This window comes from Bufo bufo, chromosome 7, assembly GCF_905171765.1.
Source record: "Bufo bufo chromosome 7, aBufBuf1.1, whole genome shotgun sequence".
In the NCBI taxonomy this organism is placed as follows: domain Eukaryota; kingdom Metazoa; phylum Chordata; class Amphibia; order Anura; family Bufonidae; genus Bufo; species Bufo bufo.
The window spans coordinates 120,674,122-120,692,519 of NC_053395.1; the positions used below are offsets into that span (position 1 = coordinate 120,674,122).

Consider the following 18,398-nt stretch of genomic DNA (forward strand, 5'->3'; position numbering starts at 1 on the left):
GAGGTTACCAGGTGCAACAGAGTGTCCAAACACACCCAAATCTAACAAGACAAAAACACAGAAATGAAGTGGCAATTCTGGAGGAGCTGCTCAGCCCCTGACACTGTGGCGTGTCTATTTAATGGAGGAGCAGCCCCACCGCATGTGGACCGCAATAATCGACTAACCCCAGCAAAATATGCATACAATGGAGGACGTCGACGCGGTCCACATGCACCACAAGAGCAAACTACACAGAATGTAGTAAATAAACATAGGAAACAAAGAGAGGATTTGCACCAACAAGAAATGCTACTGACTAAACAGGGGAGTCATACATGCAGGTATTAAAAGCTGAGACTTCCGCCAATATGTTCCAGTAAGGAAGATATCAGAGCCCATCACTGCACCACGTCACGGTCACTCAGCATGGCAGAGGGTCCTAGCCGCTGCTCTAACTATGGTGTGAACACGGTCTGGGGGTGATATAATTCAGCACACAGCCAAGCCTCCACACAAAGGCCCAGCATGAATACTGTGGCAGTGCAATGTGAATGAGGCCAGGCCGTGAGCCACACCTATACCAGACCATGTGATGGAGGTTACCAGGTGCAACAGAGTGTCCAAACACACCCAAATCTAACAAGACAAAAACACAGAAATGAAGTGGCAATTCTGGAGGAGCTGCTCAGCCCCTGACACTGTGGCGTGTCTATTTAATGGAGGAGCAGCCCCACCACATGTGGACCGCAAGACCGTGTTCACACCATAGTTAGAGCAGCGGCTAGGACCCTCTGCCATGCTGAGTGACCGTGACGTGGTGCAGTGATGGGCTCTGATATCTTCCTTACTGGAACATATTGGCGGAAGTCTCAGCTTTTAATACCTGCATGTATGACTCCCCTGTTTAGTCAGTAGCATTTCTTGTTGGTGCAAATCCTCTCTTTGTTTCCTATGTTTATTTACTACATTCTGTGTAGTTTGCTCTTGTGGTGCATGTGGACCGCGTCGACGTCCTCCATTGTATGCATATTTTGCTGGGGTTAGTCGATTATTGCGGTCCACATGCGGTGGGGCTGCTCCTCCATTAAATAGACACGCCACAGTGTCAGGGGCTGAGCAGCTCCTCCAGAATTGCCACTTCATTTCTGTGTTTTTGTCTTGTTAGATTTGGGTGTGTTTGGACACTCTGTTGCACCTGGTAACCTCCATCACATGGTCTGGTATAGGTGTGGCTCACGGCCTGGCCTCATTCACATTGCACTGCCACAGTATTCATGCTGGGCCTTTGTGTGGAGGCTTGGCTGTGTGCTGAATTATATCACCCCCAGACCGTGTTCACACCATAGTTAGAGCAGCGGCTAGGACCCTCTGCCATGCTGAGTGACCGTGACGTGGTGCAGTGATGGGCTCTGATATCTTCCTTACTGGAACATATTGGCGGAAGTCTCAGCTTTTAATACCTGCATGTATGACTCCCCTGTTTAGTCAGTAGCATTTCTTGTTGGTGCAAATCCTCTCTTTGTTTCCTATGTTTATTTACTACATTCTGTGTAGTTTGCTCTTGTGGTGCATGTGGACCGCGTTGACGTCCTCCATTGTATGCATATTTTGCTGGGGTTAGTCGATTATTGCGGTCCACATGCGGTGGGGCTGCTCCTCCATTAAATAGACACGCCACAGTGTCAGGGGCTGAGCAGCTCCTCCAGAATTGCCACTTCATTTCTGTGTTTTTGTCTTGTTAGATTTGGGTGTGTTTGGACACTCTGTTGCACCTGGTAACCTCCATCACATGGTCTGGTATAGGTGTGGCTCACGGCCTGGCCTCATTCACATTGCACTGCCACAGTATTCATGCTGGGCCTTTGTGTGGAGGCTTGGCTGTGTGCTGAATTATATCACCCCCAGACCGTGTTCACACCATAGTTAGAGCAGCGGCTAGGACCCTCTGCCATGCTGAGTGACCGTGACGTGGTGCAGTGATGGGCTCTGATATCTTCCTTACTGGAACATATTGGCGGAAGTCTCAGCTTTTAATACCTGCATGTATGACTCCCCTGTTTAGTCAGTAGCATTTCTTGTTGGTGCAAATCCTCTCTTTGTTTCCTATGTTTATTTACTACATTCTGTGTAGTTTGCTCTTGTGGTGCATGTGGACCGCGTCGACGTCCTCCATTGTATGCATATTTTGCTGGGGTTAGTCGATTATTGCGGTCCACATGCGGTGGGGCTGCTCCTCCATTAAATAGACACGCCACAGTGTCAGGGGCTGAGCAGCTCCTCCAGAATTGCCACTTCATTTCTGTGTTTTTGTCTTGTTAGATTTGGGTGTGTTTGGACACTCTGTTGCACCTGGTAACCTCCATCACATGGTCTGGTATAGGTGTGGCTCACGGCCTGGCCTCATTCACATTGCACTGCCACAGTATTCATGCTGGGCCTTTGTGTGGAGGCTTGGCTGTGTGCTGAATTATATCACCCCCAGACCGTGTTCACACCATAGTTAGAGCAGCGGCTAGGACCCTCTGCCATGCTGAGTGACCGTGACGTGGTGCAGTGATGGGCTCTGATATCTTCCTTACTGGAACATATTGGCGGAAGTCTCAGCTTTTAATACCTGCATGTATGACTCCCCTGTTTAGTCAGTAGCATTTCTTGTTGGTGCAAATCCTCTCTTTGTTTCCTAAACGCTTATACAAGTAGAGCTCCCCTGACAGAGTGGAGAGAGTGTCAGCAGTAAGTTTGTGTTGACGTCACTGATTATTTTGAACATCCTTTGATCCTTTAGAACAATAACGCACAAAAAACATATCCTATCTGTTGAGCACTCACCTTCACTCGGTCGGCATTTGGTCAGTAATCCATCAGTATTGCTAAAGCCAAAAAAAACAGGAGTGGATCCAAAACAGAAATGACACGTGAATGGAATATTTGCATGTCTTCTGTGTTTTGTACCCACTCCTGCTTTTGGCTACCAAATCATAAGCCAATTCTGATGCAAAATAGGGACCATGTCATACACGCCTTACAGCTGCTACATAGAAATAAAAGAAGAAAGGTCAAATAAATGATGATGTCAACCAGGCCAAAAAGGCAAAATAGCGGCCCAGTCATGGAGTGGGGAGGGTGGGAACAGCATGAGAAGTCCACAGAGTGGTCCAATGACAGAGCGGTGAGAAGGCAGCAGCATGAGGAGACCACAGAGTGGCCCAGTGACAGAATGGGGAGGTGGCAGCAGCATGAGGAGACCACAGAGGGGTAATGTGGCAGCAGCATGAGGAGACCACAGAGTGTTGAGGTGGCAGCAACATGGGGAGACCACAGAGTGGCCCAGTGACATAGTGTTGAGGTGGCAGCAGCATGATGAAACCGCAGAGTGGCCCAGTGACAGTGTTGAGGTGGCAGCAGCATGAGGAGACCATAGAGTGTTGACGTGGCAGCAGCATGAGGAGACAATACAGTGGCCCAGTTGCAAAGTGTTGAGGCAGAAACATAAGGAGACCACAGAGTGTCCCAGTGACATAGTATTGAGGTGGCAGCAGCATGAGAAGACAACAGAGTGGTGAGGTGGCAGCAGCATGAGGAGACCACAGAGTGGCTCAGTGATATAGTGTTGAGGTGGCAGCAGCATGAGGAGACCACAGAGTGACCCAGTGACATACTGTTAAGGTCGCAGCAGCATGAGGAGACCACATAGTGGCCTAGTGACATAGTGTTGAGGTGGCAGCAACATAAGGAGACTACAGAGTGTCCCAGTGATATAGTGTTGAGGTAGCAGCATCATGAGGAGACCACAGAGTGGTGATGTGGCAGCAGCCTGAGGAGACCACAGAGTGGCCCAGTGACATATTGTTGAGGTAGCAGCAGCATGAGGAGACCACAGAGTAGTGAGGTGGCAGCAGCATGAGGAGACCACAGAGTGACCCAGTGACTTAGTGTTGAAGTGGAGGCAGCATAAGTAGACCACATAATGGTGAGGTGGTAGCAGCATGAGGAAACCACAGAGTGAAATGCCAATTCACCGCAGAACGGCTAATGGGACTTACGTATATTTCCCTTTAATACACCACATAAATGGCTGTGGTACAATGTAACTTCACCGCTGAACGGCAATTAAGACATATAGTTTTTCCTTTTTTTTCCTATTAATATACCTCCCCCCAAAAATCTATGCAGAACGGCGAATAGGACATACTTATCTTTTCTATTAAAACATCCCGTAAATGGCTGTAGTACAATGTAACTTCATCGCTGAACGGCAATTAAAGAGGACCTTTCATCAGTTTAGCCCTACTCTAATTATGGTCTTACCCTATAGGGCGGCCCCCACTGATGCTATGGCACTTATTTATTTTTTCCAAAGACCCCCCCCGTTCGTCCGCTGTTGGTTCTCTTCTCCCTTGCATTGAGTGCATCCAATCAGAGCACTGTCCCTAGCACTTTCCCTAGCACTTTCCCTGCACTAAGTACACTGGAAAATGGCAGAATCCAATATGGTTGAGGCTATTTATGGGCCGTGACACCACAGGGGCTGGCTGGCTGCTCATTGGCTGCATGCATGGCATTGTGGGTCATCCCTCGTTCCCATAGTTCTTTGCTCCATGCCCTAACAGGTGCATCAGCCATTTTAGGAAAAAATGTGATTCGTTACCGCATGAGAAAATTCGGCTTTGGTGAGAATCAATTTTTTTCTGAAATTCAAATCGAATTCCACTTCGTCAACTTCTAATTCGGTTATCTCTAGTAGTGTCTCCCGACATGCAATACTTTTGCATGCATATTTTTTTGCTCTCCCTAATAAGTCAACCAAGTAACTCAAATTTCGCTTGAGACCTTCTGGTTCTCTTGTCTTTCTAGACAAAGATGCAAGTTTTGTGTTGTGTTTTTTTTTTCTCACTTCCATTTGAATGTTACTGTCATGAACCAGCAGGTGTGAACCCACTGTGCCATGTGAACAACCTCCTCTAAGGGCTTTTTCTAAGTGATCCCCTCTCAGTCTTCACAGTACCACTGATGGTGGGGATACATACCAAACATTAGCACCAAACACATGTATATATAAACATGAAAGAGTCTTTATTTAACATACATTAATTTAACATATATATAAAAAATATATACTTTGTAAAAACAGCAGCAAGGAAGGGGGAAACCTTCAGTGAGGAAAAAACAACCCTAGAGGAGGCTGAGGGGTCAACACACAAGGGTATATAGATTGCAGAGAGAAGCCACACACAAGCAGGCCAATAAGACAATAGAAGCCATCAGACATAAAAGGCATAAGTAAGGCCTAAGTAAGGCATAAACAGACCTATGTGTGGAAAGGATAAGCAAATAACTACCCAAGAATACGTGTGGAACCCTCAGCCACCTCCTCCCGACGTCATTTCGCCAGGAACACCTGGCTTCTTCTGGGGATAAGAAACAATTTCACAAACTCCTCTTTTTATAGCGTCTTCCCATTATCAAATAAAGTAAAATTGGTACCAGATGTGTCCTGGAACAATGCTTTCCAATCAGGCATCGCATATCAGATCATGTGATTAAGAGAAGATGGATTCACAAACTTGACTGCATGACACCTAGGGGATTGAATGACGACATGTCTTTTGCGCCATATCTATAATTAGGGATGAGCGAACCCGAACTGTACAGTTCGGGTTCGTACCGAATTTTGGGGTGTCCGTGACACGGACCCGAACCCGAACATTTTGGTAAAAGTCCAGGTTCGGGTTCGGTGTTCGTCGTTTTCTTGGCGCTTTTTGAAAGGCTGCAAAGCAGCCAATCAACAAGCGTCATACTACTTGCCCCACGAGGCCATCACAGCCATGCCTACTATTGGCATGGCTGTGATTGGCCAGTGCAGCATGTGACCCAGCCTCTATTTAAGCTGGAGTCACGTAGCGCCGCACGTCACTCTGCTGTGCTTAGTGTAGGGAGAGGTTGCAGCTGCGACGTTAGGGCGAGATTAGGCAGTGATCAACTCCTCCAAAAGACTTCATTCAGTGATCGATCTACAGCTGTGGATCATTTAACTGCTGCTATTCAATTGCTCACTGTTTTTAGGCTGCCCAGAGCGTTTTTCAGTCACTTTTTTCTGGGGTGATCGGCGGACATTTTGTGGCTTGTGGTGCGCCAGCACAAGCTTCCACCAAGTCCATTTAACCATCAATAGTGTGGTTATTTTTTTGCTATATCCTACATCAGGGGCAAGCTGTCACCAAGTCCATTTAACCATCAATAGTGTGGTTATTTTTTTGCTATATCCTACATCAAGGGCAAGCTGCCACCAAGTCCATTTAACCATCAATAGTGTGGTTATTTTTTTGCTATATCCTACATCAGGGGCAAGCTGCCACCAAGTCCATTTAACCATCAATAGTGTGGTTATTTTTTTTGCTATATCCTACATCAGGGGCTTGGCTGTGCTTGCTATTTTATTGAGGGGTAAAATACAACTGCCGAAATAGCAGTACCCTAAATCTGGTGTTTCAGCTGTGGCCAGCCAATTGTAATACTGTCTGCTGTCTGGCAAAGGATATATTTTTGTTCTGGGTTGAAATACAATTCCCAACTTAGCAATTTCCTAAATTAGTGGTTTCTGCTGTATCAGGGCTACTTTAAATCTATTCATTAAAAGGGTATATCAGATTCAAGGTGCTGATAGGGTCATTCTCAATAACTTCACACACACGCTACTGTGCATTTCCAAGTCTAATACTGTCTGTAAACGTATACCTGTCACCCAGCGCCTAAATAATAGGCCTCAAATTTATATTCAGCTAAATCTGTGGTTATTGCTGTAGCTGGTCAAGTTATATTGTGTCCGTCAAAGCACAGTTTTTGTTCTGGGTTGAAATACAATTCCCAACCTAGCAATTTCCTAAATGAGTGGTTTCTGCTGTATCAGGCCTACTTTAAATCTATCCATAAAAGGGTATATTAGATTGAAGGTGCAGATAGGGTCATTCTCAATAACTTCACACACACGCTACCGTGCATTTCCAAGTCTAATTCTGTCCATAAACGTATACCTGTCACCCAGCGCCTAAATAATAGGCCTCAAATTTATATTCAGCTAAATCTATGTTTATTGCTGAGGCTGGTCAATTTAGTGTCCGTCAAAGCACAGTTTTTGTTCTGGGTTGAATACAATTCCCAACTTAGCAATTCCCTAAATATATTTTTTCTGCTGTATCAGGCCAAGTTTAAATTGATCCATAAAAGGGTATATTAGATTGAAGGTGCGGATAGTGTCATCCTCAATAACTTCACACGCTACCGTGCATTTCCAAGTTTAAATAATTCTGTCCGTAAACGTATACCTGTCACCTAGCGCCTAAATACTAGGCCTACAATTTATATTCAGCTAAATCTGTCGTTACTGTTGTGCCTGTATTAGTGTAATACGGTACCTAAATAGATAGCCAGATAGTGTTAGGTGCCTGTAAAAAAAGGCCTGAATTAGAATTCAATATATTGGGCCAAATATTTTTTTTTCTTATTGTGGTGAACGGTAACAATGAGGAAAACATCTAGTAAGGGACGCGGACATGGTCGTGGTGGTGTTAGTGGACCCTCTGGTGCTGGGAGAGGACGTGGCCGTTCTGCCACAGCCAAACGTCCTAGTGTACCAACTACCTCAGGTCCCAGTAGCCGCCAGAATTTACAGGGATATTTGGTGGGGCCCAATGCCGTTCTAAGGATGGTAAGGCCTGAGAAGGTACAGGCATTAATCAATTGGGTGGCCGACAGTGGATCCAGCACGTTCACATTATCTCCCACCCAGTCTTCTGCAGAAAGCGCACAGATGGCGCATGAAAACCAAGCCCATCAGTCTGTCACATCACCTCCATGCATATCAGGGAAACTGTCTGAGCCTCAAGTTATGCAGCAGTCTTTTATGCTGTTTGAAGACTCTGCTGGCAGGGTTTCCCAAGGGCATCCACCTAGCCCTTCCCCAGGGGTGGAAGAGATAGAATGCACTAACGCACAACCACTTATGTTTCCTAATGATGAGGACATGGGAATACCACCTCAGCACGTCTCTGATGATGACGAAACACAGGTGCCAACTGCTGCGTCTTTCTGCAGTGTGCAGACTGAACAGGAGGTCAGGGATCAAGACTGGGTGGAAGACGATTCAGGGGACGATAAGGTCCTAGACCCCACATGGAATGAAGGTCGTGCCACTGACTTTCACAGTTCGGAGGAAGAGGCAGTGGTGAGACCGAGCGAACAGCGTAGCAAAAGACAAAGAGGGAGCAGTGGGCAAAAGCAGAACACCCGCCTCCAAGAGACTCCGCCTGCTACTGACCGCCGCCATCTGGGACCGAGCACCCCAAAGGCAGCTTCAAGGAGTTCCCTGGCATGGCACTTCTTCAAACAATGTGCTGACGACAAGACCCGAGTGGTTTGCACGCTGTGCCATCAGAGCCTGAAGCGAGGCATTAACGTTCTGAACCTTAGCACAACCTGCATGACCAGGCACCTGCATGCAAAGCATGAACTGCAGTGGAGTAAACACCTTAAAAACAAGGAAGTCACTCAGGCTCCCCCTGCTACCTCTTCTGCTGCTGATGCCGCCTCGGCCTCTTCTGCTGCTGCCGCCGCCGCCTCGGCCTCTTCCTCCGCCTCTGGAGGAACGTTGGCACCTGCCGCCCAGCAAACATGGGATGTACCACCAACACCACCACCTGCGTCACCAAGCATCTCAAGAAGTGTGGGCCGTCTGTTCGCGCTTCCGGCGTTCACATCCTGCCGCTGCTCGCCTGTCTGCGCTACAGCGTAACTTCGGCCTTCCCGCTCACCGCCTCATATGCGACGTGCCCACCAGGTGGAACTCCACCTTGCACATGCTGGACAGACTGTGCGAGCAGCAGCAGGCCATAGTGGAGTTTCAGCTGCAGCATGCACGGGTCAGTCGCACTGCGGAACAGCAACACTTTACCACCAATGACTGGGCCTCCATGCGAGACCTGTGTGCCCTGTTGCGCTGTTTTGAGTACTCCACCAACATGGCCAGTGGCGATGACGCCCTTATCAGCGTTACAATACCACTTCTATGTCTCCTTGAGAAAACACTTATGGATGATGGAAGAGGAGGTGGCCCAGGAGGAGGAGGAGGAAGAGGGGTCATTTTTAGCACTTTCAGGCCAGTCTCTTCGAAGTGACTCAGAGGGAGGTTTTTTGCAACAGCAGAGGCCAGGTACAAATGTGGCCAGACAGGGCCCACTACTGGAGGACGAGGAGGACGAGGATGAGGAGGAGGTGGAGGAGGATGAGGATGAGTATGAAGCAGGTTCACAGCGGGCTGCCACCCAACGCAGCTCGGGCCCATCACTGGTGCGTGGCTGGGGGGAAACGCAGGACGATGACGATACGCCTCCCACAGAGGACAGCTTGTCCTTACCTCTGGGCAGCCTGGCACACATGAGCGACTACATGCTGCAGTGCCTGCGCAACGACAGCAGAGTTGCCCACATTTTAACGTGTGCGGACTACTGGGTTGCCACCCTGCTGGATCCACGGTACAAAGACAATGTGCCCACCTTACTTCATGCACTGGAGCGTGATAGTAAGATGCGCGAGTACAAGCGCACGTTGGTAGACGCGCTACTGAGAGCATTCCCAAATGTCACAGGGGAACAAGTGGAAGCCCAAGGCGAAGGCAGAGGAGGAGCAAGAGGTCGCCAACGCAGCTGTGTCACGGCCAGCTCCTCTGAGGGCAGGGTTAGCATGGCAGAGATGTGGAAAAGTTTTGTCAACACGCCACAGCTAACTGCACCACCACCTGATACGGAACGTGTTAGCAGGAGGCAACATTTCAATAACATGGTGAAACAGTACCTGTGCACACCCCTCCACGTACTGACTGATGGTTCGGCCCCATTCAACTTCTGGGTCTCCAAATTGTCCACGTGGCCAGAGCTAGCCTTTTATGCCTTGAAGGTGCTGGCCTGCCCGGCGGCCAGCGTTTTGTCTGAACGTGTATTCAGCACGGCAGGGGGCGTCATTACAGACAAACGCAGCCGCCTGTCTACAGCCAATGTGGACAAGCTGACGTTCATAAAAATGAACCAGGCATGGATCCCACAGGACCTGTCCATCCCTTATGCAGATTAGACATTAACTACCTCCCCTTAACAATATATTATTGTACTCCAGGGCACTTCCTCATTCAATCCTATTTTTATTTTTATTTTACCATTATATTGCGGGCAACCCAAAGTTGAATGAACCTCTCCTCTGTCTGGGTGCTGGGGCCTAAAAAATATCTGACAGTGGCCTGTTCCAGTGGTGGGTGACGTGAAGCCTGATTCTCTGCTATGACATGCAGACTGATTCTCTGCTGACATGAAGCCAGATTCTCTGCTATGGCATGAAGAGACTGATTCTTTGCTGACATGAAGCCAGATTCTCTGTTACGGGACCTCTCTCCTCTGCCTGGGTGCCTGGGCCTAAATATCTGACAATGGACTGTTCCAGTGTTGGGTGACGTAAAGCATGATTCTCTGCTAGGACATGCAGACTGATTCTCTGCTGACATGAAGCCAGATTCTCTGCTATGGCATGAAGAGACTGATTCTCTGCTGACGTGAAGCCAGATTCTCTGCTATGGGCCCTCTCTCCAATTGATATTGGTTAATTTTTATTTATTTTATTTTTATTATCCACATTTGTTTGCAGGGGATTTACCTACATGTTGCTGCCTTTTGCAACCCTCTAGCTCTTTCCTGGGCTGTTTTACAGCCTTTTTAGTGCCAAAAAGTTCGGGTCCCCATTGACTTCAATGGGGTTCGGGTTCGGGACGAAGTTCGGGTCGGGTTCGGAACCCGAACATTTCCGGGAAGTTCGGCCGAACTTCTCGAACCCGAACATCCAGGTGTTCGCTCAACTCTACTTCTATTGTCATTGGCCTGCTTGTGTGTGGCTTCTCTCTGCAATCTATATACCCTTGTGTGTTGACCCCTCAGCCTCCTCTAGGGTTGTTTTTTCCTCACTGAAGGTTTCCCCCCTTCCTTGCTGCTGTTTTTACAAAGTATATATTTTTTATATATGTTAAATTAATGTATGTTAAATAGAGACTCTTTCATGTTTATATATACATGTGTTTGGTGCTAATGTTTGGTGTGTTTAGTACATTGAATTGTTTGGGCTGCTCTCAGCACTATATATTCATTATAACCCGGTGATCAAATCTAGTGGGTATTGATGGTGGGGATAGACTGTCCGAGGGGAACACCAGGTCACTACCTCTTGAGAAGAGTTGGCACATGAGGCAGCTGGTCCAGGCAGAACAGGAGGTACAAGTGCAAGGTACCAGAGGTACAGTCATAGACAGCAGGCCGAGTTGTAACCAGGAGCAACAGTGCTGGACCGAAGGATGAGGCATAGGCAAAGTCAAACAAGCAATGGGTCAGGGCAGGCAGAACCGGTACAGGTCAGGTAATCCAGGTCAAGACAGAGTAGACAAGGTTCATACAGGTAGCGGAGTCCAGAAACACAACCATGGGTCCGGTGTACAGGAACACCAGCACAGACAACAGCAACCTTTGCAAGACACAAGGAGCTGGGAAGGGGGCTAGACCACTTTATATAGATGCGCATCTACATAACTTCAACGGTTCCACCGCCAGCACAGAGGCTTATTAAGACCGATGTAAATGACCCCATATTTTTTCATTGTCATTACAGAGCATACATATTTTTTTTTCAACATATTCAAAATTCTTTTTTCTTCTGTTTGTGTTAGAAATCCAGTTGGGCGAACAGGCCTGAGAGGCAGAGGAAGTCTATGTTGGTTTGGCCCAAATCATGCTATTCACTCAATAATTACACGGTATGTATATTATAATTGGAAATAAAAGTTATTTTTTTTAATGTTTCCTTATACCAAAACACTTTGATAACATTGCAATGTTGAAAAACCCTAATTATGCCAAGTTCACTCTATTATCTTGCAATTAATATAGTGGAAAGCAAAAACTGTTTGAGACTGAAGCAAATATTCCTTATCCTTGTGGAAACAAATCACAACAACAAACATGTCAGATAGAAAAATAAATCCTGGATTAATAGTGCACTATAAACTAATAGGAGAGAACAAAGAGAGGCATGCAATGATTTACTAGTATTGGTAAATATAGATGGAATTTTAACAGTGCAATGGCACAGAAAGATACAAGGAAATAGCCACACAGAGGTGCAGGGAAGTCCATGTCAGAGCAGAGGAAATATTCGATCACCCACATTATCTGACTTCTATGTTTAAAAAAGTGGTATAAGTGAATTGTAAATATGGAGCTCATTCTGAACAACATATTTTTCATTTACAACAGGCAACTGGTATAAATACATCAACATATCTGCTTCCTGTTATACAGTATATTGTAAGGCTACTTTCACACTAGCGTCAGGGCTCCGCTTGTGAGCTCCGTTTGAAGGGTCTCACAAGCGGCCCCGAACGCATCCGTCCAGCTACCAATGCATTCTGAGTGGATGCGGATTCGCTCAGAATGCATCGGCAGCGTTCAGCCTCCGCTCTGCTCAGCAGGCGGACACCCGAACGCTGCTTGCAGCGTACGGGTGTCCGCCTGGCCGTGCGGAGGCAAACGGATCCGTCCAGACGTACAATGTAAGTCAATGGGGATGGATCTATTTGAAGTGGACACAATATGGCTCAATTTTCAAACGGATCCGTCCCCCATTGACTTTCAATGTAAAGTCTGGACGGATTCGTCTGAACAACTTTCAGACTTAGAATTTTTTCTAAACTATAATACAGACGGATCCGTTCTGAACGGATCCAAACTTCTGCATTATAGGAGAGGATCCGTCTGTGCAGATACCAGACGGATCCTCTCTGAACGCTAGTGTGAAAGTAGCCAAACTGGCTGCCTCCAGATAGCAGAGCTCGGTGCACAGGAACTTATTAAGTTACTGTTTATATCATTGGGAGCTGTAAACAATTTCTTTGCACTGCTGGAAAATGCAGTAAGAGGCAATTCAGCACTGGTGCCCTCCCACCCTCAGACCCCATGACATTCATGTGGTCTGCGTCCATGATAAGTATACCACTGGTTTACCTTGTTGCTATGAATGCTCACTAAAGCATTCAGAATTGAAATACATATAATCTGACTGGAAGCTAATTATTGAAAAGACACACTCTTCAAATCTGGTCTCACAGTAGAAACATATCTCTCTAATTAAAGGGAGTCTGTCACATCATTTTCAAGAGAGGTCTTTCATGACTAAGGTCCTTTATTAGAGAAAAGTGAATGAGAATAACCTCTCTAGGAGAAACCTCTGAGTGGATACTTTTTCTATTATGGAGACCAGTTAGTACACATGACAACTATTGTATGCTAGACAACACTCCTCTGGATTTCTATGTAAAAACTATGCAAATTATCATGTCTATTTGCCGCTGTCAGATAGGTTTAGGAAAGCTAATTTGAATATCTTTCCAAGAAACCCTGAGGGTTTCTCTCTTTCTTTCTCTCTCTCTCTCTCTCTCTCGTCCAGACTGAATCCCGAAAAGTTAGAACCAGTTCGCTCATCCTTAGCCCAAATCAAACCAGGCTTATGAAGAGGGTAGTGATGAGCGGCAGGTGCCATATTCGATTTCGACAAAATTCGTGAATATTCAATAGAATATTTGCTTCATATTCGTCGAAATCGAATATTCGTCATTATTCTAGTTATTGCGATTAAAATGTGATTTAAATAATCGCGTATTACGATTTTAACTTAAGGCTACTTTCCTATTGGTTTGATATCTAGAATTAGCGAAGATGACGAATATGACGAATGTATTCGTCATATTCCTCAAAACGAAGATAACAAAGTATTCTCCATCTTCGTTTTTTGCTACCTATTCGTCAACTTCGCTAATTCTAGCAATCAAATAGGAAAATTGACTATAGAGACAGCTAAGTTTAATTCGCTATGCGATTATATTACTTTATTTTTTATTTTTATTGAATAGTTAAATACTTTATTATAATGATTCTATTTATAAAAAAAAAAAGCTAAGTAATATAATCGCATAGCGAATTAAACACAGCTGTCTCTATAGTCAACCTTCCTATTTGATTGCTAGAATTAGCGAAGTTGACGAATAGGTAGCTAAAAACGAAGATGGAGAATACTTTGTTATCTTCGTTTTGAGGAATATGATGAATATATTCGTCATATTCGCTAATTCTACCAAGCCAACCATAGTAAACCAGGTCCAAGTTGAAATAGCAATTCGATTAATTCAAGTTATTATAATCGAATTTCAATTTCAACTTAGCAGTGCTATATTCCATATTTGTTAATTCTAGCCTAATATGGAATATAGCAGTGCTAAGTTGAAATCGAAATTCAATTATTATAACTTGAATTAATCGAATTGCTATTTCAACATAATTCTCAAATCCGACAGTACATTCTAGTATGGAGACGTTCCCCTGGTGATGGGGACGCTCCATGAGCACGGAAGTCGTCAGAAGCGGCAACGGGCACTGACTGGAGCAGCCAAGGAAGCCAGGAATCCTAAGGACAGGTAAGAACAACTTTTGGAAAGTGGGAGAGAAAAAAATATAACAATAAAAAAAAAAAAAAAAAAAAAAGAATATTCGAATTATCGAATTTATAGCACTATATTCAAAATATTCTCGAATTAGCGAAGTGCCGATATTCGCTAAAAAAATTTGATATTCGAATATTTGCGCTCAACACTAGAAGAGGAGTGGCTGCTTTAGCTGCTCATATCTTGGGATTGGTAGCAGCTAGAGAGATGGGCCTGGGACTGTTTAAAAGCTGGTAGAATCACATCATTATATCCACTACATCAAAAGATATAGCTGTTAAAAATCAAGTCAGGAGTGAAAACAATTAAAGCTGTTTTTTTTAATTTTTTTTTTACTTTCAGTTGAAATTACTGCCATCCTGATTGCTATGAGCTATATCTTCCAATGTAATGCAAGCTTTCAAACAATAGCAGGCCAATATCTCTAGCTGCTACCAATCCCAAGATATAAGCCGCTAAAGCAGCCCCCCCCCCCCCCCCTTAAGTCTGGTTTGCCTTTTGCTCTTGGAACACTGTTCATAAATCTTTTTCCCAGCAGCTCAGCACCAATTGCAGCATAGTTGCCCCCTTTTTTTCCCATCAAAACTAGTTTCAACTTTGCTACCATTTATAATTAAGCACATTTTAGTTCATCAATACCAGTGTAGAAGGAGACTTATAATTGTACTTCTTTTAATTATAGAAAAAAACTGCTGCAATTTGGTGTTGTTGTTCTGTAGGGGTAGTGGTAGACATGGCAAAAGTGGCACTCAGGACAAATACAGAGATGGAAATCATGAAGGGGGCCATGGAGAGAAGAGTGAGGACTATGAAGATGATTGTGTGTTGGACAGGACAGGGGAGCCATATTGTAGTGCTGATGTCATGGGTAGAGTCACGGGAATCAAGATAGAGCGGAGGTGCACCCCCTGAGCTGCCACCCGGTCCCTTGTCCCTGCCTACTTGCACCACCCGCCCTGGGTGACGGAGCGCAACTGGGCGACAGTCCCTAACCTACTAAATGCAAGCAGAGAGAAAGACAGCAGGGAAGAGGACAGCCACTGAAAAGTTACAATAGCTTAATAACAATAAAGTACACAGCCTATAGGACGAAAATCACAGGCAACCTGTAGCCAGCAGGCCGCCTGTATTTATAGTGGGGGCTGAGGGTCATGTGACGTGGCCAGCATCACATGACCGACAGACAAACAAGTCGAGCACCGAGTGATCAGCTCGATGCTCAAGGCAGACCTAGGAGCAGGGAGTCTCCCAGCTAGCAAGGCCACCCTGGGAACGAGGCCAAACACAGATCCTCGCTCCCGAAGCCAAGCAGCAGGTCTGCGGCTGATGGGAGACCGAGTGCGCCTTCGGTGCCCCGTTACAGTACCCCCCCTTTTACGAGGGGCCACCGGACCCAAGCATTGTGGACGAGGTTTCTCAGGGTGTTCCCGGTGAAACTTAGTAATTAACCTGGAAGCATGCATCCTAGACATAGGTATCCAGGACCTCTCCTCAGGTCCAAAACCTTTCCAGTGGACCAGGTATTGAAAGGAATTTCTAATCTTTCTGACATCTATTATTTTAGAAATAATGAATTCCTCCTGATCCTCAACCTCCACAGGTGGAGGAGGTTTTTTAACCGGAACCACTGGTGACACATATATCTTAAGTAACGACTTATGGAACACATCATGTATACGGAGGGAGTCGGGTAGCTTAAAGAGGACCTTTCACCTATTCTTACTCTATGAACTAAGTATACAGCCATGTGGAGCGGCGCCCGGGGATCTCACTGCACTTACTATTATCCCCAGGCGCCGCTCCGTTCTCCTGCTATGCCCTCCGGTATCTCCGTTCCCTAAGTTATGGTAGGCGGAGTCTGCCCTAGCGCTGGCCAATCGCATTGCAGAGCTCACAGCCTGGGAGAAAATAACCTCACAGGCTGTGAGCTCTGCGCTGCGATTGGCCAGCGCTAGGGCAGACTCCGCCTACCATAACTTAGGGACTGGTATCTCCGCCTACTATAACTTAGGGAACGGAGATACCGGAGGGCATAGCGGCAGAACGGAGCGGCGCCTGGGGATAATAGTAAGTGCAGTGAGATCCCCGGGCGCCGCTCCACATGGCTGTATACTTAGTTCATAGGGTAAGAATAGGTGAAAGGTCCTCTTTAAGTCTAAAAGATACTGGGTTAATAAGCTCAATAATATTGTATGGTCCAATGAAACGCGGCGAGAATTTCTTAGAACATTGTTTCAAAGCAAGATTTTTAGTCGACAACCACACCTTATCGCAGAGTACAAAATGTACCCCCTTGGAACGTCTCTTATTGGCGTGTTTACACTGGGTTTCCTTGCCTTTTCCAGGTTCGATTGTGCACAGTCTAGAGGTAAAACATAGAAACATAGAATGTGTCGGCAGATAAGAACCATTTGGCCCATCTAGTCTGCCCAATATACTGAATACTATGGATAGCCCCCGGCCCTATCTTATATGAAGGATGGCCTTATGCCTATCCCATGCATGCTTAAACCCCCTCACTGTATTTGCAGCTACGACTTCTGCAGGAAGGCTATTCCATGCATCCACTACTCTCTCAGTAAAGTAATACTTCCTTATATTACTTTTAAACCTTTGCCCCTCTAATTTAAAACTGTGTCCTCTTGTGGTAGTTTTTCTTCTTTTAAATATGCTCTCTTCCTTTACCGAGTTGATTCCCTTTATGTATTTAAAAGTTTCTATCATATCCCCTCTGTCTCTTCTTTCTTCCAAGCTATACATATTAAGGTCCTTTAACCTTTCCTGGTAAGTTTTATCCTGCAATCCATGTACTAGTTTAGTAGCTCTTCTCTGAACTCTCTCTAGAGTATCTATATCATTCTGGAGATATGGCCTCCAGTACTGCGCACAATACTCCAAGTGAGGTCTCACCAGTGTTCTGTACAGCGGCATAAGCACTTCACTCTTTCTACTGCTTATACCTCTCCCTATACATCCAAGCATTATGCTGGCATTTCGTGCTGCTCTATTACATTGTCTTCCCACCTTTAAGTCTTCTGAAATAATTACTCCTAAATCCCTTTCCTCAGATACTGAGGTCAGGACTGTGTCAAATATTCTATATTCTGCCCTTGGGTTTTTACGCCCCAGGTGCATTATCTTGCACTTATCCACATTAAATTTCAGTTTCCAGAGTTCTGACCATTCTTCTAGTTTTCCTAAATCCTTTTCCATTTGGCGTTTCCCTCCAGGAACATCAACCCTGTTACATATCTTTGTGTCATCAGCAAAAAGACAAACCTTACCAGCGAGGCCTTTTGCAATATCACTTATGAAGATATTAAACAAAATTGGTCCCAGTGCAGATCCCTGTGGAACCCCACTGGTAACATGACCTTGTTTTGAATGTTCTCCATTGACTACAACCCTCTGTTGTCTGTCACTCAGCCACTGCCTAATCCACTCAACAATATGGGAGTCCATGCTCAATGACTGCAGTTTATTGATAAGTCTTCTATGTGGGACAGTGTCAAAAGCCTTACTAAAATCTAGATATGCGATGTCTACTGCACCTCCACCGTCTATTATTTTATTCACCCAGTCAAAAAAATCTATAAGATTTGTTTGACATGATCTCCCTGAAGTAAACCAATGTTGTTTTTCATCTTGCAATCCATGGGATTTTAGATGTTCCACAATCCTATCCTTTAATAGGGTTTCCATTAATTTGCCTACTATTGATGTCAGACTCACTGGTCTATAGTTGCTCGATTCCTCCCTACTACCTTTCTTGTGAATGGGCACGACATTTGCCAATTTCCAATCTTCCGGGACGACTCCTGTTACTAATGATTGGTTA

At 45.5% G+C, this 18,398-nt stretch overlaps 1 protein-coding gene across 1 annotated transcript in view; it reads left to right on the forward strand.

Moving 5' to 3' along the window:
- Positions 1-18,398, forward strand: part of TRPM2 (transient receptor potential cation channel subfamily M member 2) — a 1,766,051-nt gene that overhangs the window by 1,532,323 nt on the left and 215,330 nt on the right. The window contains exon 21 of the mRNA XM_040441475.1: positions 11,735-11,821. Within this exon, the coding sequence (XP_040297409.1) occupies positions 11,735-11,821 (87 nt within the window). The remainder of the gene's footprint in view (positions 1-11,734; positions 11,822-18,398) is intronic.